Below are 21508 nucleotides of genomic sequence, written 5' to 3' on the forward strand. Positions count from 1 at the left end.
AGTGCTTGTGAGGTTTGTGTTATTTTAATTGTATTCCAACTAACAAAGAGCACCGTCAAGCTTAAAAAATTCTGTTTGAGAGCTTAATTTACAAAGATACAAAGACATTTGTCTGTTTGGGATAAAAAGTTTCCTTTGGCTAACTTGTTCCCCAGAAGGAGAAGGATTTTGAAAAGCCAGTTCAGTGGGAATTCCCAAGACTGACTACAGGGTCAGCACATGGCAGGCAAGGAAATGCAAAGGAAAAGTGTTTGGTATTGAGAAGCCAAACAGGAAAATCTTCCTGCTGTCCCCAATAACAAATGGGAGAGCACAAGAGAAGACAAAGATGTTATCCTTGGAGATGCAGAGAAAGGACAAAAGGCCACAGAAACGAGCTCCACCTACAAAATTTCAACTGTATATTAGCAAAAAAATTGCAATCCTAGTAGTGAAACACTGCAACAGGGCCTGAGAGGCAAAGATCTGCAGCCTTGATAAGGCCCTGAGAAGGGAAGTTGGACTAAGCAACCTCTCCAGAGGCTTCCAACCTATTTTTTGTCATGAAATACAAAACCTTGTTGTAAAGACCCACTGGAAGTAAGGTAATTTTAATTACAGCAATCAAATTATATACACAATAATGTGTATTTTACATATATCAAGGAAGGAAAAAAAAACCATACTGCATTTCAAAATTTGTTTACTGCAATAACAGAGGCAAATAGTCAGGAATAAGGTTAAGCCACTAATATTAAGGAAAGCCACAATGTGCATGTAAATTGAAGCCAGAGGAAAGCTACAGAAGCTCAGTATTCAGAAACTTGAATTCCAAAGATTTCATACTACCTAACTCACCTCAACCTCATTACATGGAAATGCAGTCTGGGTTGCAGGCTTGCATCTAGATTATTACCTAGCACCCATAAACTTCAGGTTCCTATTGACTTTAAGTGGTTTGAGATGTTAAACTGCAAGGTCAAGGTAAGAATTTTAGTTCTCACAACTGCAGCCTAGTTTTACTGAAGTTGCCTTAATTAACTCAGAGTAGTCTGTGATTCTGTAATTATCAGATCAAAATGTCATTTTAAATCATTCCTCATTTCAGTATATGTGAACACTGAACTAGCTGTAACAAACTTCTAATATTTTCAAAGTCAAAGGTTCATTTTTACTTAAAAAAAGCCACAATAAAACTCTTAACAGAGGCTTAAAAAGGTCTTTATAAAATAATCTCCATCACACTTACAATAGTAAGAAAATGATTCTGGTAGCTAGCTTTTAGTAAATATGAACTGGTTTGTGTAATCTGTATTAAAGATGGTTTTAACTACAGTTCACATTTTATTTCCTAAAGGTGGATGAACAAATGTGTCAAGAAAAGTAGATTATTGCTGTTTCTCAACAAGTCCTTTTCACTCAGGACATGCTGCCTTGGTAGGCAAAGCATGTCTTGCAGCCAGCTGAGACAGGAGAGCTGAAGGAGAGAAGTTATGATTTGCATGCCAAAAAAACCTTCTTCAATCACCTTATATTTGGCAACAGTACAATTAAACTGATTTAAGATCAAAACTCTGTCATTCCATCCATCTCCCGAATGACAGTGCTGATCATCACATAATTTAAGTTTGCTTGAAGTGACACAAGAAGGTAGAATCCAATCAAGTTCTGGACTGGCAGGAAAACAGATTCTGGTGCTTATCCTGTCATGAGCAGCTCTGAAAATACCGGATGTTCTTCAGAGGGCTTTTCACCAGCTCTGCTGGAGCAACAGGTATGGCTGTGTAGAGGAAACAGAAATAGGAAATGTATCATGTTTTCTATTCCTGCAGTAGTACTAATCAAATTAAAAATGCCAACATTCAATTTCAAGAGGACTCAAAAAGATCTAAAAATCCACCCACGTTTTTAATCAAATTTTTCAGAGGATTACTGTATGAAATGTACTTTCTGTGGACACAAATTGGCAATTACAAGTGCAAAGAGAAAAAGCTCACAACAACTGCTGAAAGGATATAAATTATTACACATTTTAACCAGCTATTAGATTCTTCAGCTTTTGGTAATGAATTATCCTAGTGAGGATAGTGATAGTTAATATATCCAAGCTTTAATATGCTAGTGCATATTCCATTGTTTACATGGAACCCTGTTTCACACAGAGCAGCTTCAAGATGATCTAGAAGAGCTAAATCAAGTCACTTGCAAAAATAAAATGGATGTTGCTGTCATAGGCACTACTGGATAATCCATTACCGTCACACTGCCACCCTTCACGTTTGAAGGTCTTAAAAGAACATTAAAAAAAAAAAAAAAAAAAAGAGAGAAAAAGCCTAACACTGGGGGAGAATTTTCCACTTCAGTACTTCCAGTTTTCTTGTGATGTGATAATATTTTACAGAGCACATGGAAAGACATTTCTTCTCATGTGAAAAGATCCTGGTCTCATGGTGTGCAGCCTTCCCAAGACACCACTTCAGTGCATCCTGCCCTCCCATTTAAGCCTCTGGCATCTGAATCCCAGAGTCTCAAACACTGTTCAGTCCAGCCAGTGCTGAGGGACATTCTGAGCAATTCCTGATGGAATTACAGCCTTCCCTGACTGTGCTTTGTTGTGTGACACCCTGCTGAACTGTCCCCCAACTGTGTAGCTCTCAATGGAAAAAGCACAATTATCCCAGTGTCTGCTGCAGCTGAGCAACAAACTACTCTGAACTTTGCACTGATGAATTCTCACATCCCATTCCCCCCCTGCAATGAGACTTAAAGGCATTTCCTTTGCAATAAGCTTCATATGATTTCAACCACAGCCATCATAAAGAAATAGAAGTAGAGAAAAAATTCTGCAACTGTGACTTGAGACTGCGTAAGCCATTGTGATGAGTGATACACCACTGTCAGAGCTGTGCAGCCAACTGGTGCCTTTTTCCTTTTACTTCTCCATGCTTTAAAGAAATGCATTTGATCAGCCTTGACATTTCATTTTAAAAAAAGCTACTATCAACTGACCATCAGAAGCATTCTGTTACAAAAGAGTACTAAAACTGTATGGTAGCAGTTAAAAGATACCTAAAATATTCCTCTGAAATGTCAAGCATTTCTCTTCATGCTGGGTATTTATGTACCTTGACATTATCAGTTCTTCTGAAAATGGAGAAATACATCAGAAACTATCTTGTATGATTCCAAAAAGGTAAGGTGCATATTATTTCATCCTTGCCTCTCAAAAGAAAGTATTTTCTAACATTCAGTGATGCAAACTGGTACAATACAGATCCTCAGTTTGGAAACATACATCTTAAAATAAAAATACCTGCAAGAATATTTCAGATCTAAGATACTCAATTATATTGTGTATTTGATTTCTTTTTAAAGTGAACCAACTTCCATGTTATGTCATTTCACTTGTTCTACTGAAATTCTTAAGCTATATAAAGAAAATAAAATACTGACCTACATAAGGGTTTCATTCAGTAATTTATCAATATCAATTTTTAACACTTTCTTGGGAGACAAACAGCTTTTTACTGGCAAATGTGCACCATTGGTCAACCAGTCCAATATGGACATTACAGCAGTGAAACACTCAGTGTTCTTCAATCTACTGCACTGTAAATGAGGATTCATCATATCCAATTTCATCAAGTTTTCTTATTCTTGAACAATCACTGAACAATGGAACTGAGGGAGAACCATGATAAACAGAGATCACACTTTGGTTGTATTTGTACTGGCAATTATTATCCAGCACCAAAACCCCTAACATCAGATATCTTTTGGGAATGAAGGCAAGAACTCAAAGGCTTCCTCTGCATTCAAGTTTAGAAATTGTTTTTGCAATCAAAGTGACATTTTACAGCTGTCTGCTTCATAATTTAAACTTCAGAGGAAAAAGGGAAAGTAAAGACTAAGATCTAAGCTGCAGCTGAATTTGGTATGAGTACAGAAGTTACATTAGAGCAAACTTACAAATTCATGGTTTTATACATCAATGCTGAGGCTGCTCAGGATTTATATTCATAGTTCTGTATATTTCTTTGAGAAACAGCAAGGCAGTGTCTTCAGACCCCCTACAAAAAATGAAATAAAGAAAACAAAAATAAAAGGAAAAAGTTAGTTCAGTACACTCCATGTTAGTTCATGTACAGTCCAATTCTCCTAAGTCCCATTTCACCCTAAATTCAGCTCTCTAAAGTTTGCACAACCTATTGCCCTACTAACTTTTCATGACCATGGCCTTGCCTCTACCAACTTCCTTCAAGCTACAATTCTTCACCAGTTTTGAATTAGTTCTGCTATCAGCCTTAGCCTAAGCATTTCCTTTTTTTCTACTGCATTTCCTCCTCCTCTGTCCTCCCTAACTTCCTACACTGCAACTCTAGATCCCCTCCTCCATCCATGCTTTGATGTTACTTCCTTTCTTAATCTCCCCAAATGATGTATCACTGTTTGTCTGCAATGAGCTCCTGAATATATTCCACACTTCATTTTACTCATCTTGTCCCACTCCATCTATTAGCCCAGTGTCAAAACTCAGCCATGCAGTTTTATCAGCAATATTGTAATTCTTCTCTAACTGGCATGCCCTTAATTGTAAACAGACTATGTTAAATACCCACAGTCTTCCTCTCTTCCTTATCACTAAAATGTAAGATAGCTTTCCAATAATTTAAAATTAATATAATTCAAGTGCCATGTTTCCAAGTGGCTGTTTTCCCTCCTCTTTTCAAAAAACTTTTAGGCTATCTGAATTTAAAGTTAGCATGAATAGACTTAATTTTCTTATTCACCTATACAATGCTATTTAAACACACATAAATAATACCAACATAAAAAGTAAGGAGCACTGTAAAAAGTAATTAAGTTAAACAGGCAAATTTTAACAAAGTTTCAAAGCTGCAGGAGTTGTTAAGTAAGGGCAGCTTCCTGTGCTTTTTAAAATAAATGACACAGGGTGCCAGTAAAGGAGATTTAGATTGTCAGAACTGTGATCCTCCCAATGTGAGGAGCATAATTTGCAGAACAGCATTACACAATTAAACATGCAAGCTAAGGGACTACATGTATTTTTCACAATTAAGCACAGGCATTTCTTGATGGTCTCTGCATTAAATGAGCAGCAAATAAGCAAGCAGAAGGTTCAACACGGAAGCTCCAATCTCTCCAACACTCAGAACACAGAATTTAATTATAGTTTTTTACACCATTCCTTAGAAAAAAAAAAAGCTCTCATATCTGGGTCATTAGTCACCATGCTTATCTTCCTTACTTGAATGACAAAACCAGCTATGATTGGAAAGTTTTTAAAAAGCTGGCAGTGATCAGCTGCCACCCTGTGGACAGAAAGTGGCATCCCTTCAGCCCTGCCTGTGGAACAGCACTGCCACCACCGGGTCACCTGCAGAGAGCTCCGTGCTCACAGCAGCCTCTGTAACCCCTCTGACAGCTCCTGAGCTTTCACAGGAGAAGGCATGATGGCTCTAAAGAGACCCTTCAGGTAATGCTTTCAGAGCTGTATTTTAACCTCTGGGAAAAATGCCTGTTTCTAAAATTACCTACTGAACATCAAAACCTTCAGAAAGGATATAGAGCACTCTTTGTCCAGGATCTGCTAAACTCAAAACAGGACACCAGTCACTTGTCCCTCACCAACAGCACTTTGCACAGCTCACAGCTGACATCCAAGGCTGACTATTACAAAAAAAGGTGTGTTAAGTATAGTTCACACATCCTTTGCTCTGCCAGAAGAAGCAATAAAGTTTTACTACTTCTTGTAATCTCATCAAATTCCTTCGTGAACAGTTTTATTTGAAAAACGACAGTTGTGAAAATGCTTCCAGAACTCTCCTGGTTTGGAAAATGACAGTAGCTAAAAATGTGTGTTTGGAGTGTCAAAGGTCAAGAGAACATTATGCAATCTCTGCATTGCAAACAGATTTGTTTACTGTGTGCTGACACAGAATTTTATTTTGAAATTGGATTATCAAATAGTGACATCCAAGCACAACACCCTGAGCCTGACATTTCTGGACAATCACATATACTGTGTACCTTATGCAGTATTTATACCATCACCAATATTTCCCCTTACCAGTAGCACAGATGACTCTGCAAAGCAAACAGGTATTCATTGAAGCTTTCTATTGGTTTCTCTTGCAGAACATAATCAATGCGATGCCCTCCATTTAGCATTCCAACCTTCACTGAAACATCTTCATCTTTTGGAGGGTCTGGACTTTCAGTGATCTTCTCAGCTAAAATCAAAGAGTTGAAGATTTAAACTCCTTTCAAGTACAGCCTGCTTGATTACAATTAAGAAGTATTACTCATTTTCCCTGCTATAATTTCCAAGTGCTTGTGATAAGACAATAATAACAACCTGAACTGTCCAGAGCACTACACGGTTCAGAAAGGTTACTGAACTATAGGCTTTTATTTTCCAACAGTTTTAACAGTTTTCTTAAGAAGTAACTGCTGAGTGATCTCTCCCTGAACTTACCTCAACCCACACAGCTTTCTTTGTATTTTCTCTCCCCCACCTGGCTGAGGAGGAGAATGACAGAGCAGCTTTGGTGGGAACCCAGCATTTAGCAGAGAAGCCTTCTTAACAGGGTAGGAAAATCAGTAGCAAACAGTCACTGAGATACTCAAGTGCCAACTTACTTGAGGTAAGTTAGTTACAGGAAAACCAGTAATGTGTCCACATACCTTCCACCACCTGTTTTTCTTCCTCCTCTTTAATTTGGTTAGCTACTTTCTCCAGTTCTGCTTGCAGCTGAGTTGAAGATGTATGAGCACGTGCAAATTCATTAAGGGTCTGCCATGCACTCTTCAGAGAGCTAATAAAGCCCTGCTTCAGATCAGATCCCATACGAGAGAGAGAGTCTTTCAGCTCTGAGAAAGAAAAAAAACAAAACAAAAAATTTAATACAGAAGGATTTAAAATTACAAACTAAAACTAGAATGATGAAACTCTGTTCAATAAACATCCCAATCACCAAGAGAAACAGGTCTGCTATGGCATGAATGCGTGTTCCTTGCTTATCTATTCCACAATACAATTATTACTTTTGAATGAAATTGTGAATTCCCAACTTATGGGGCTGGGTGGAATCACCTCTGATGTTCAGGAAAAACATGGTGTCAGATATCCAGGAACATTCACCAGTCTCTTAAAATCTTACAACATTCTAATGTATCAAATGAGTAAATAATGAATGAGATCCATATGAAATAAGTTTTCTTTTTACCCAGATGAAGTCTTTTTCTGCCTTTATGATGTGGAATGAGCACTGGTTTTAAATCCAGGTCTTCAATGATCATCGGTTCTAACCTGTAAGCTACTGGATCAAGCTGTTAAGAAACAACACATTGACATTTAGTTATCTTTAAAATTATTCTAATTATTATATTTCAGTGAAGAAAATCCCTATTTATGATTAATAGAGAACCATTTTTAATTCTGTACTATTTGAATTTACAGAAACTCAGTTCATGACAGTTTAGTTAATTGTAAGATTCAGTTAGTTCATGAACTACTTTGGCCTTGTTCTCCTACAGAAAGAGATTCTAAGGAGGAAACACAACAGTAAGATTTCCTTGCACTTAATTTCCATCAACATGTCACTGTTGAAATGTTAAACAAGATGAGGCAGAAGAGGACAAACACACCACATGTACAAATACAAACGTTCCATAAAAATCTACAAGAGTGGCCTCAAATTAATGAAAAAAAAACCAAACAACCCCCAGAAAAACTTCCTTAGTTCTGAAAAGGAACAAGGCAAACATTACCAAACCAATCCATATCTGGCAGTGTTTTGGGAAATGTACATGAGGAAACAAGACGTGTAATGCTCAGAAGCCAAAACTCAGTATTCTGCCTTTTTTGTCATCTACATCAACTAAAATGTCAAAAGCACTGCTTACTCACTGGGTGATAGATATTGAAGAACCCCTTGCAGGTAGGGAGCCTGTAGTTTTCATCAATCTTCTCCACACCCCTCACAGTAAGGAACACACCAATAGGGGAACCAAGTGCAAAGAAAATATCTGGTTCAAAGTCCAGTGCATTGTAAACCACAGAAACCTACCAGGCAGAAATCAGACATATCATCTCTCAGAACTGTCAGTTTCAAAGCAAGTAGCAAAAAGTCATCAACATTAAAAAATATATACATTGAAAAGACAGGATTGTTCAAATCCTTTAAATTGTACAAATCATTAAAATCCATGTAGTCTCACCTGGCCAGTTCCAACTTCAAAATACTCATAGTCAATGTTCACAGAAGACACAGATGCACCAACTGGAAGCTTCCTCTTTGAGTGCAGCTGGCCAGACTCTGAAGGGGAAACAGAAGAAACTGCCTCTTTTGGTTTCTGGGTGTCTTCTTGAGTCTGGATTGTGGCAGCCAACACTGCTTTCTTTTCTGCTGCTGCTTTCTTCTGTTCCTTTTGAGAAAAGTTTTGAAGTTAGGGAGAAAAAAATTTATTTCACAGTTGTCAAAATTCCTTTAATGTATCCAGGATGTTAACAAGAGTGCTCAAGAACAGAAGCTACTCCACAGCAGGGAGGTCAGTTCCATTTGCTTAACAACTTTTTATTTCAATCCTGAGAAATGTATTACCTGCTTGGCTGCTCTGTCTTTTACAAAGTTAGCTATTTTCTTTCTTGGTCCAAGAGGTATCCCCATTTCCTTCAGGTCATCAACTGTACACATGAGCTAAAGAAACAAACACCAAACATACATATCAAAGCACACTTTATAGCTTTGATAGTAAAATTTATAATTTCTTACTAGCCATGACTCATGAATTTGGTAACTCAATTTATAAAGCTACAAGAAATATAAAAATTAAAAAGACATGACACAAAGTGCCTTAATGTAACTGGGGGGATGCAACACATCAAGAAAAAACAAGTGTCACAGAACATTTACTCTTCAAGTCATGCATTGATTACCTTATCTTTGCAACTGATCTCATGGCCACAGAACTCAAAGAAAAACAAAACAACAACAAGACAACCCAAACATAAACCTCCATGCCCTGGGCAATCCCTACAAGTCAAGGGAACATTTTTGTACCAGAGACTCCATGTCAATTCGCTCCTTTTCAAAGGTGCTTGCATACTCTGACAAACTGAGCATTTCCAGAGTCTTCTGCAAAGTGGGAAGATCTTCATCTGCTTCAGGCTCACAAAGGTCATCCCCAGAAGTAGCAATGGAGGAGCCCAAGGAACTGGTATCTTCAGTCATCTTAAAAAAGAGCACAGAAACAGAATCACATCCTCTGACAGTGAAAAGCCAATATGCAGTAAACAAAACCAAGCTGAACTATTTTCTCTTAAAAACGTTATTGCAAGCTCTGTAAAAATACATCCATTGTTACTAAAGCAGGATACAGATTGTTACACTAATAATAAACCAGCAAAATAAGTATTTTAAAGTTACTGTGAAAGACAAAATGCTCTCAAAAACGCTTCCTTTTATTCATGAAACAACTGGTCACTATTTCTAGTCTAAACACAGAGAGATTCTTTCCTTCTTATACATCTCCCCCACCATATAGGTACTGTTAGACCAAGTTGCATGTTCACATAGGTTAAAGCTGATGTTCACCATCAAATCTCATTACTGGCCTGTCTGGAACTTGAGAGAGATCCATTTGTCCTGGCAACTGACAATACTTACAGAATTGCATCTTTCCATTAACATGTTTAAATATGCTATCAAAACTCACAAACTTGTTTCAGCTAATAAATTCTGAAAAGTTAAGAAAAAATGGCTGAAAATATCAGATTTATTGGCCTGGAAAGACCACCATGCAAATTACCTGTTTATCATGAGCAGCCACATCCTTCACAGTCCCATTAACACCAGAGAATGGTCCAGAATTTACTGATGAAGCCAAGTCCTTCTGGTTAGACAATATGTCAAATAGAATTAAGGAACCTGCAAACAGGAATTAAAGATGACTTGGGAAAAATGTCAGGTTTTCCTGTCCCTAAACCTTGAGCAAAATTTACATGCAATAGTAATGTCATGGTATAGATTCATCAAAAAAGAGGGCTGAATTAAAATACCCATATACTTGAACATAACCACTCTCAGCTAAAGCAAGCCCTTCTTTTACCCTGTTCATGCTTTATGTAGTTTCCATGATTAAATTATTTTTCCTAAAACACCTGAGACTGCTTGATGAACTGGAGGAAAAGTGTCTCCAGTTTTTTCTGTGTTTCCAGTACAAACCAATATGTCAATAGGCTGCTCTAACACTTATTCTGTCTTCCAAAAAATTACTGTACTTTTACAGAATGGGGGCTCTGAGATACAGAAATCATCTACCTAACAAGACACCAGACAATCTGTTAATATTTAAACACAGATTAGATACCAAGTTTTCTTGAAGGAAAGTACGAACTTTCTCTCAAAGCCTGATAAACTCAGCTGTTGAGAGGTGTTTATCCTTTAGTCAGCTATTTTCTGAAACACAGCCATGCCCTAACAGCTAATCTGAGCCTTCATTAAGCTTAATGAAGGGTGCATTTCCCTTCAGTAGGAACTGATTTGGGATAAAACCAGCATTCCTCAGACAATCACCTAAGCTGTGGCCAGCCACAGAGACTCCCCCTTTGAAGTCGGGGTTGCGGCTCATGAACAGCGCGTACAGACGGTTCATTTCCATGCCCACTTTATCCACGATGGTCTGGCAGTAGGTGGGGCTGTTGTAGAACAGGATGTCGAGCAGCGTTTCGTTGGTGAAGTGCCTCAGGCGACCGATGCTCGGCAAAGTGATTTTCTTTATGTTCCTGGTAACACAGAATCGTTACAAGCAGGAAAGGCTTTAAAGAAACGCTCGTAAGGGCTTTGTTCACTTTTGAAATTAATGCAGTGTAAATGCTACAGCAAGGGTCTCTAAAGACAATTTAGAAAAACATACAGCCTTCTGGCCTTGTTGCATATTCATAAATTAATTCTACCTGCTGATTGTAATATTTGAGAAAGATACATCTCCCCTTTTTTCTCTCCAGGCTGACAAGATGCCTGAAATAACCTCTTCTCCATTCCAACACTGCTCTCATAAAGTACCAGGGAAGTTTGGTGAGCAGATTGAAGTGGAAGAGAAAAAAAGAACTTATATGTAAAATTAGAATCATAGAATTGTAATACTCTCTTTTTGGAAAAAAAGCTTGGCATCACCATCTGCCTGCCTGGAGTCAAGACAGCTGCAGTGGAATTGCTACAGACTTGAGACTGCCTGGTTTGATTAACAGAATAAGGATATCTTCCCATGTTCAAATGCAAATAAAAGAGCAAGGCTCGAGGAGAGCTGTGTGATTTGACTGGGCTAGAACAGCCTGGAGAACATCAGCAATGTTTTAAATGGCACAGGTTGCCACCTTCACAATTTCTACTTCCCCATCTTTGAGCAAGGGAAAACAGCTTGAAATGTGAAGTCACAGCAGAAGGGTAGGCAGAGAGAAGGGATTTTAAAACAGACTTTTTAAACGCTGTTACACTCCTACCCAAATATAGATACTTTGTTTCAAAAAGAACCTCCTTAGCTCAAGTGCCTGATCATAATTCAGGTACTGTCCAGAGGGCTCAATGCCTTCCTCAGAAACAGGATAAAAACAACTCTTGGGGTCAAACTCAATCAGACTGAAGGAAGGTAATGAACAGAAAACTCTCCACTCTAAATTGTCCCCACCTGGTACTGCACAAAACATCTCCATATGCACCACCTCATACTTATGATCACAATCTCTACACACTCACTCATCATCCTGTATCATGCACTGGCCACTTTCATGAAAACGCAGTAGTGAAAAATAATGTGCATGAAAAAAAACCAAGAGAAAATATTCCTCATACCTTTCCATATCTCCTCATCAAAATATTAACTTTTAAAAATTAGGAATTCTCTCTTGCAATGCAGTCATACATTTCCTCACGTAGCATTCAGAGCATATTAACTGCTCTTTTTCTCCACTTTACAGAACCCCTTAAAAAGCAACTTTTAAGAGGTTTTCAACATTAAACAACACACTCACCTGTCTACACCTGTTGCATCTCCATGCAGAGAACTGTGCCAGTGAACTGGAAGGAATTCCACCCTGCTCACTTTGCGTTCCTCTAAACATTTCTTAAAGTGAGTCTGCAACAACTTCAGAGAAACAGTCCTAAAGTCATCAACTGCAAAGAAAAAGAGTAATGAAAATCTGATAGCTGCAGTAGACAACTAAGACACAAATAGTGCCTCCTGCCCCTTAATTTCACACATTGTCAGAATACAAATGATGAAAACTGCAAACTGGAAAAATCTTTTCAAGTGTTACTACTCTAACAACAAAAAAGTACCCATTTTTGTTAGAGGGGATTTTCTCACAAGCTTCTATTTATCTCACACTGGCTGCATGTTCACTCCATGTCCAGACAGGGCTTTCTTAATTTACTCAGTTGTACTGGACTGTATTTCAAAAAAAAGCAAACAAAATCCACACCACACACACAAACCACACAAAGCAAAGACATCCACTCACAATCCACAAAAAGAAAAAGCAAAAAAACCAATCAACCAAAAAACCTGATGATACATCCCAAAACCAAAATCACTCTGCCAGTCTGACATTGAGTAGTGGTAATAACAGCTAAAGCTTCAAGTCTGACAGAACACAGATTCTGCCTCTGGAAAATAATAATGAAAAAATTCTACCAGAAATTGAACTTCTTAACATTAGAGAGTTTTCTTAAAAAAAAAATAAATAAAGACATGCTTATCTAAAAATAAGCTAGAGAGAGCCACATTTAAACTGTTAAGAATACAACTGCTCATTATACAAATCCAAACTTACCACACTCAACAATGCTTCTAAACCTCAAGTCACATACAGGACCTATGCCATGAACCATAAATACCAGATGGTCAATCTGGGACATTTCTCCTGGGAAAAAAAAATAAATAAATAAAAAAATATTCAGAGCAGCAATAGGTACTGTAGAAGTTTAGAGTCAAGCAAGTGTAATACACACTTGTTTTATAAAGCCTATTACATAACATGGTTCAGAATATAACAGAGCCCACAGGACTCCTTTCATTAAAAAAAACCCAAAAACCAGATAACCTCTTTCAAGCAGCTTAGATGAAGGAATAACTTTAATCTTTGGACTCCAGGCACGAACAGCATACAGCCACTCCACCCACTATTGTCCAGCTTTTGCACAGATCCAAAGTGACTGCTCCCAGTGCAGACCCAAGTACAGCAGGAGTCTCATCACCTACCATCAGGAATCTCATCATGGTCATCATCAATTCCACGTTTCACTACCCTTGGCCTTGCCTGCCCATCTTGAGTGGTGCCCCATTCATCTGGTGTGGTAGAAGGCTGGAACTGAACTATGACCTGCAACAAATACAATGTCCAATTCTAACCACAAAAACCTCTCATTGCTCAAATTATTAGTCTGAAAGCACTGCATGGTTTAACACAGTTTTGATTGCTTCACCTTGCATCTGAAACTCAACTGTTTTCTTCCACATAATACTCATTAGTTGAAAAGCAAACAGATGATTCAAAGTAACCACTAGTTGAATAAGCTGGGCCTGCTCACTGATTCTGAACCATTTCAACTCCTCAGTCAAGCATTATTCAAGCTCCTCTAACCTACTCTGCAGTATCCACTCTTCCTTAACAGATTGCTGCTAATGTGAGGAAATTGAATACTACCTTATTTACAATAGCTCTATCACAAGGAGATAATGGAAAAACAAAAAGTGCAGTGCTTTTCAGGGAAGGACAATAACATTTGAAGCAGTCCGGAAACCCTAGAAAGGGAGGAATTGGGTTGTACAGCTGTTTATAGGACTTACACTTATAGTCTGAACTCATTTTTATGACACCAAGTGGTTTAAGTGCTCCTTCTCTAGGTTCTTACGGGACAAAATTCTCTAACCAGCATTATTAAACATTTAAAATAGGAGCAACCATGATCTTTTCTGGCTCTTGGATAGTTCAGTATATTAATTACTGCATCTGTGATAAGTGAGCAGTTAAGAGCACCGGTCAATAAGGCTGAAGTCCATGTTTTAATCACGTGAGACTGTTCACAGAGTATTTAGAATAACTTTTAAAGCTTGTCTTGCTATACTTTGTTATGGCCTTAAAACAATCTCAGCAGAAACCTTCTCAGGACTTAAATAAAGAAACTATTTACCTTATAGTTAGCTTAATGCTCTTCTCCACATGAAAGCTCTTAGTTTTAATTATGTTTCATTTTGTTCAGACTGTCTGAGGTTAAACTAATTCAAACTGCTGCCAGTTGTGCTTAGCCAAAATATTTACTATGCAAACCCTTTTTCTCCTTAGGTTTCAGAAAGCATTGTCTTTTAACCACATGACAGCATATTGAAGCAAGCAGAAGTTCAGTGTTCTGTAAACTTGATCATCTTTAATGCACACATATCCAGAACAACCAACTGATATGTTTCATGCAAGATTAAGACTGCATTCAATTTATGCTTCCATCCATTTGCTCATTTACCCTCAATGAATCCTGTGAGACACAATTGCCAAAATCTATTACCTTGGGATTATGCATAACAATTGTCTCCCCGTTTGGAAATTCAAGTCGCCGATGCCACTGATTTGTAGTTACAGCCCTTTTATACTCTGCCTGAAACAGTGAACAAATTACACAAAATCAGCACGGCAACCTTCTCAGTGTTTTCTAGCCTCACGCATCATCTGTAATGTTACAGTTAAAATTTACATAACTTTGTTTATATAAAAATGTCACATGTAGAGCTACACAAGTAGATTTTAGATCACAACAGTGGAGGACTGATGCATGAACAACGTGGCCTTGTAGCCACTCCTCTTTCCAGGACTTATATTCCACCAAGAGCATTCTGGTAATCATCTTAATGAAACAGAGAGGAATATTTCTGAGGTGATTAATACAACCAACTAACACAGTCTTTGTGACTTACTAACCTCCAACTTGTCACTAAAATCCTCAGTGTAAGGGATGAAGCGGCTGTCCTTGTCCCCCTTGTAGAACCACATGCAGCGCCTCACTTCGGAAGGCTCCTCATCCCAGTACACAGCTTTCCTCACCCGGTCGTACAGGAACACGTCGTAGCGACCTCCATCCGTGCTCAGCACCACGCTCTCGGGGTCAGGCTGGACTGGGACACACAGCCACACCTGGTTACCACACTCTGGTGACACACACCTCTCTTCAGTCTCACCCCAGTCACTGCTGGGATCAATATTAGGCAGTGGGACTGATAGTTACACCATGGCAGAGAAGCTTTGTAATATTGGGATGCTTCTAGAATGCTTCTATATGGTCTGTACACAACAAAAAGCTTGGAAGAACTGCCCCAGATATGAATACTTATTCCAGAACTGGCAGTTTAAAAGGCAACCCAAGACACAAATAACTCGGAGTTCTATATGAAAATCTGATACCCATTTGGGGTGGTACATCTCAACACTGAAAGCATCAAGCAATGGTAATCTACCACTTAATTTATTTCACTGACAAAATACATCTTCGAGACATTTATTAACCTTAGTTATTACTGCCACACACGAGTGGCATTACTCCAATATTTTTCTTTTATTCCTTCTGCTCACCTCTGGATAAGACAGGACTTACCAGAATTATAGACCTCCTCTAGTTTTGCAGAATCCAGAATGCTGAATGGCATCCATATCTGCTTGTCCTCCACCTCCTTACAGTAGAACCAGTGGGGCTGAACTGGCTCATATTGGTTCTGCAGCAGCACAGGAGGGGCTGGGACCAGGGGCCCTGCAGGCCTGGCAGTCTGGAGCTGGGACTGGGACTGTGGAAACTGAAAAGAGATGGGCTCAGCACCTCAGTCTCACAGGGTTTTTACAGAACTTAGCTATAGTTTGCTACAGGGAACACTCTGAAACTTTATTTCTAACATTTTTTCCTCCCCGAGAACATTACCTTCCATTCTAAAAAAAACTGTCCACTGTATCATGTGTTTGAAAACTTACACCTTTTCAAACTGAGAAAGAATGTGAATTTCATTCCTACTAACACTGTTAAAAATTGCCATGGTTTACCATCATGATTATCTAAAGCTAGTAAGATTTCAAATATTCTGTTAAATTTTCAAAATTCAAGCTGAGCTTGTTTCTAACAGCCATGTAAATTTGACATGAATTAAGCCAAAATTTGACATGAAAATAGAAATGCTTTCTTCACATCGTTCATTTACACATAATTATGCTTTTGCATAAAGATTGCAAAGTTTAACAAGTGTACACCTCAGTAATTGCTCAGTTCCTGCAAAGGACCAGAACAGGCAGATTTCAAATTCAAATGTAGCATGAGTGAAATAAGTTATTGATTTTGAAAGGATCTACACTACATAAAGCTGATTTCACACAAATTTGTAAAAATCCCAGCCAGCATAACTAAAAGCAACTGATGTCAGCAGTAGGAACTGCCTTGGTTGATGAAACATTTAAAGGGGAAAAAAAAACCCACAAAGATATTGTACAACATATAAAATTATACAAACAGAAGTTGTAAAATTATATAATCTAAAACTCCAGTCTACTTAGGTTCTACTACCTTTGCTATGTTTTGTCATTATATAAACTTTACATTCTTTATTCATGATAACAGAAATATAGCAAAGCTCAGGCAAATATAAAAACAGTTTTTGATGTTTTCAAAGCAAATGTGTCAGGTTTTAGTAACCCGTCTGCATTATTTTAGTAATGCTTCTATGCAGGTAAAATAGAATGAAGACAGATGCTTTATATCACAGAAAATCCTTAACCAATGTATTACAAAGCGCTTGCAGAAAATTTTATATGACTTAGTTTTAAAAAGTTCTGGCTTCACCAACAAAACCAGCTTGAAAAGAGATTTTAGACTGCATCCCGTAGATGGCTGAATGACCTGATTTACAGCTGAGGCACTAAAAATGCAGCAGCACAGCTGAAACTCAGCAAACACAGAAACCCACAGAAAAGAGCAACACAACTTCCCAACCTGGCTTTATTTCTGATGCCCAGAGGCTCACAGGGCTACAGCCTCAGGGTATGCTCACTTCAAAGATCAGGAAGTTCTCCCGAAACAACAGTTCCAAGCTATTTCTAAGTGAAAAGATTTTGCTGTTATAAACGGTTCAAGATTTCTTCTGGGCTTTTTTTGCAGAGAGGAAAAATCTTCAAAAGATAAAATACATGGTTGAAAGAGGAAAGTGACTGGTTTTGCTGTGGTACCTGGAACAAGCCCCATACCTGTGTCAGTGGCCCCGGGGGTGTCTGGTACATCTGCACGGGTGGCACAGGGGACGCTGTGTGGGCAGGGGGGTGGCTTTGCTGCAGCTGGGGTGGGGTGAGGTAGGGGTTGGCCCTGCTGCTCAGCGTGGTGTGCCTGTAGGGGTTGTAGCCCTGCTGCTGGGGTGTCCCTGCAGGCAGGGCAGCGCTGGTGGGTGGGGGACAGCTCTGCGGAGGGGGCTGATAAGGTGCCATTCCCACCTGGGAAGTGGGTGGGGCACTGTAGGACTGGGATTTGGGAATATGTGGTGAAAAGGCATTTTGCCCATCCTGTGAGCCAGACACGAGTGGAAGCGAAGTGGGAGGTCTGGAGAAGGCTGGTGCTCCCACAGGTGCTGAAACAGTTGTTAAGGGTGGCTGCCCAATACTTCCAAAGGGATCACTGCTACTGGGAACTTGAGAGAAGTAGCTGAAAGTCTGTGGTGGGTTGGGGCTGGCAGAAGTCTGACCCAAGAAGCTGTCCTCTTCCCCAACATCTGCTGAATCATCTGCAAAAACAAAAGGATCACCAGAGATCTTGTGAGAGCTTCAAACCACTGTATGGGGTCAAAATGTTCCGTAACATCATCAGCTATTGCCAAAACTGTTGGCCCCCGTAAAGCCAGAAGGATTACAAAGCCTACACATCCTTGATTAAGCAATTCATAAAATGAAACAAAAGATACCAAGTCTTCCAGAACATTTAAAATGGACCACGAAAGTCACTCAGTGTACACAGAAGAAGCAACAAATATTAGAAATATTAAATAAGAAACCAAAATGTAACTGGAGTTGGGAGCTTCCCAGTGCAATCTGGCAGGCACTAAAATCCCTCCCAGCTTCATTTATCCCTCACATGCAAGAACTATCCTTTCACTATGAGAACAGCTACTAAGCATAGGACTTTACACTCTAATTTTTAGGACTGAGCTTTAAAAAATTCTTAAATAGGCCAAACCTACGGGTTAACCCATTCATTCTTGCCTCCTCCTTCAGCAGAGCCCTCTCAAGGTTTCTTATTTGACTTGCAATGTGGCCATAACTCATGATCCCAAGTCACTTCATGAGCATTACTTACTCCAGCTCTCCCTAAAAATCCTACTCTAGACTTGCATAAAAGCTGCATCTCTGGTACAGAAAAATCAGTACCCATTCTGCACAACTGCAGTACCCATTCTGCACAACTGTAGGAGAGGATTAAAAAAGATGCAAGGCCACAAACACCTTTTCACATTAAGAAAATCCATAAAACAGGTCCTGACCAAGCAGTTTTCTACTTTGCAATGATCCCAGGCTGTGGAGAAGACACCACAGAGCATCTCTGCTACTCAGTCCCCAGGCAGAGACACCAGGAGTCTCTGCAGCCATGAGCAGCCAACAACAAATGGCTTTATCCACAGCCAACATAACTGTACCAGGGAGTATCAAGGGAGCACAGGGGAATCCAAGGAGAAGTCTCCCTAGGCTGCTGCTCTAATTAATTAATCATAAAAGACGCAGCTGCCAAGATTAAAAAGAACTATTTTAACCATCTTTTATTTAGTGTTTGCAGATGGTGTCAATTTGAGGTATCACCTGCACATATCAATTCCTCTCACTTACAGCACTTGATCCCACTTTGAGGAATAAAGGCAAAATCTATGTGTGTAAAGCCAAAATCTATGTGTGGAGAACAGGGAAACCACTTAGAACCAATGACCACTCTGAAGTCAGGCCTGGGGATTATCTCCCAGCTGCAAGCAGAGTAGCTATTTATACTAAATAAACAATAAGATCCACCTTCCTTTCACATTTCACAACACTGTGGGACAGAGAGAAGCACACTGCAAACCACACTGTCAACTCTCAGCTTTCCCAAACAAGAGGCAGCAGAGCACCTTCACCTCACCTTGTCAGGTTCACCATAAACAGGCAGCAGTGTGCTCAAGAGATCTCAAGGCCTTCAGCAAATTAATGTTCACAAAACACCTACTCTTCTCAAGTTTCAAATAGGTTTGGGAGATTTAATCTAACTGTAGCCTTCCTTGCAAAATGAGGTTGAAAAAAGTTCTGCCAAAAAAAACCCATGTATATATATACACACATACAGTTTTCCAACAGAAAACATTACTCTCTATCTTATTTTTTTCAAATTTTGCAAAAGCTATGTTGGAACGTAAGCCCAACCTGGAATACAAGCAAGTCACACACATTTAAAATAAACGAGTGTACAGCTTTAAAATGTGTTCTTCCCACTCATAAAAAGTCTTTCTTCAACTGCGACTATGTCAACCTCCTAAACATCCCTCCCTACACAAGGTACAATCTTGTCATTCACAGACTGTCACCAGACAACCACAAGTGACATCAGTCCACGTCCTCCCTGGGAACACTCCTTACCCACAGTAAATATGTTGGTTACATCACCCACACCTGAGCCAGAGAATGCATCTCATTGTCAAACTGCAGAGCTCAAACCACTAATTCCTCTTGAAGACAGATAAAAAAATGAATGACTGCACACAGCTTCCCAATGCTGGCTGTCAGATGGATTCCTGGATTCCTACGATTCTTATTACATTTTACACAACTTAAAATTCAAACTCCAGAGCTTGTTCTTTCCTGTTTCATATTATGATTCCAAATACAAACTATTCCACTCGGCAAGATCCCAACAACACCTGGCTGAACAGATGGTGAGTACACTTGACCATGGAAGCAGAACATTTAACAGGACATGGGTATTTAACAGGACATGGGACTGACACGGAATGTGGCACAACTTCTGACACCAAAATTCACTCCCGCTGCAGAACCTTGAATCCTCACCCAATCAAATTTCAAGTCACTTGGAGAGTATAAGATTCACCACATTAATCAAATCCCATCAAATTTTATCCCTGGTTGACTTCAAAACGTTCAGGAAATTGCCAGGACAGTCATTTGTGTAAAGATACTGGCCAAATCAGCACTTTAAATTATTTTCTTAATGAAAAATTAATGCGTATTTGCATGAAAGTAAAACTATATGAATTGCACAACGGAATTAGTAAATGTATCAACTACCTAGATACTTCAAGTAAGTAGGAATGATATTCTGATGCTTTTATCCCTCCTACCCAAAAAATGTAGCCGATCCAAAGAAATGTTTCAAAGCCATCGTTGGCAAGCATTTTATTTAACCTACAGAAATGCACTGCACTGATTTCCAGCTCTATCAATATTTATTTTAGCTAAGATACAACAGCGTTGAAATGAAGTCTCGAAGACTCAACACAGAACAGTCTGGGTTAAAAGGGACCTTTAAAGGTCATTAGTCCAATCCCTACATGTACAATGCAGAAAAAATTGAAGCATCTGATTTCCACATGCATTTCTAATGTTAATCTCTGACTGAATACATTCCCAGAAAAATCCATTTCTTTATTTCAAACTGCCCGAGCATCAGATTTTAAGTCGCACAAGCATGTGTTGGTAACACCATTGAAGCTTCAGGAGAAAAGGATATTAGAACCAGGATTAAACTAGCAAGGATATTTAAGGTGGCTGCTTAACGTGCTATTTTCACACCGGGAAAACGGAAGACAACATGACAGAGGAGCTTAAAAAACGCGAAAACGTTCAGTACACACTGAATGGAAGCACTGACACATCGGCGAGCTGGGAGCGCGATGATCAGCGCTCAGTCCTTAGACACAGCACTCAAACCCACACAGCCATTGAACAGCGGGGAGCCGAAGAAACGAAATGTAGGAAAACGAAATATGTAATCCCGCTGAGGGTCTGTGCGGAGGCAGCAGCAGGGACAGCCCGCTCGGGGAGCCCCAGAGCCGGGTCGAGTCCACCTTTCCCGGCTCGCCAGGCCCGCAGCTCCCTGGGCAGCCCCGGCTGGGCTCTGAGGGCTCCCCGGGCCCACCGCCCCTTCCCGGCGGGACTCCGCAGCCCCGCGCTCCCGCCTGCCCTCCCTCATATCTCCCTCCCCGTCTCCCCGTTTCGTACCGGCGGGCAGCAGCGCGGGGCCGGGCGGCGCTGCCGGCGCTTGGCTGACCGGGATGAAGGGCACGTTGAAGCTGAACTCGGTGGCGGAGGAGGCGAAGAGCAGGTTGGTGCCGCTGCCTCCCCCGGGCTTCGCCGCCGCCATGGCCGCGCCCGGCCACGTCCCTGCGCGGCCCTTCCGCCCTCACCCAAGATGGCGGCGGCGGCGCGCAGCCGTGAGGGGAAGGAGGCGGGCCCGGCCGC

At 39.9% G+C, this 21508-nt stretch overlaps 1 protein-coding gene across 1 annotated transcript; it reads right to left on the minus strand.

Moving 5' to 3' along the window:
• Positions 1 to 574: 574 nt before the first annotated feature.
• Positions 575 to 21479, minus strand: SEC23IP (SEC23 interacting protein). The gene is made up of 19 exons (XM_085064707.1): positions 21269 to 21479; positions 17273 to 17799; positions 15645 to 15840; positions 14975 to 15168; positions 14565 to 14654; positions 13264 to 13384; positions 12836 to 12925; positions 12035 to 12176; positions 10581 to 10789; positions 9814 to 9932; positions 9066 to 9236; positions 8607 to 8702; positions 8224 to 8430; positions 7913 to 8068; positions 7230 to 7332; positions 6688 to 6873; positions 6071 to 6233; positions 3949 to 4049; positions 575 to 1759 (listed from the first exon to the last, which is right to left on the minus strand). The coding sequence occupies exons 1-18, from the start codon at positions 21408 to 21410 to the stop codon at positions 3968 to 3970; spliced, it is 2994 nt and encodes a 997-aa protein (XP_084920833.1). The 5' UTR covers positions 21411 to 21479; the 3' UTR covers positions 575 to 1759; positions 3949 to 3967.
• Positions 21480 to 21508: the final 29 nt, after the last annotated feature.

This window comes from Lichenostomus cassidix, chromosome 6 (genome assembly GCF_008360975.1).
Source record: "Lichenostomus cassidix isolate B80296 chromosome 6, HeHo_3.0, whole genome shotgun sequence".
Classification (NCBI taxonomy): domain Eukaryota; kingdom Metazoa; phylum Chordata; class Aves; order Passeriformes; family Meliphagidae; genus Lichenostomus; species Lichenostomus cassidix.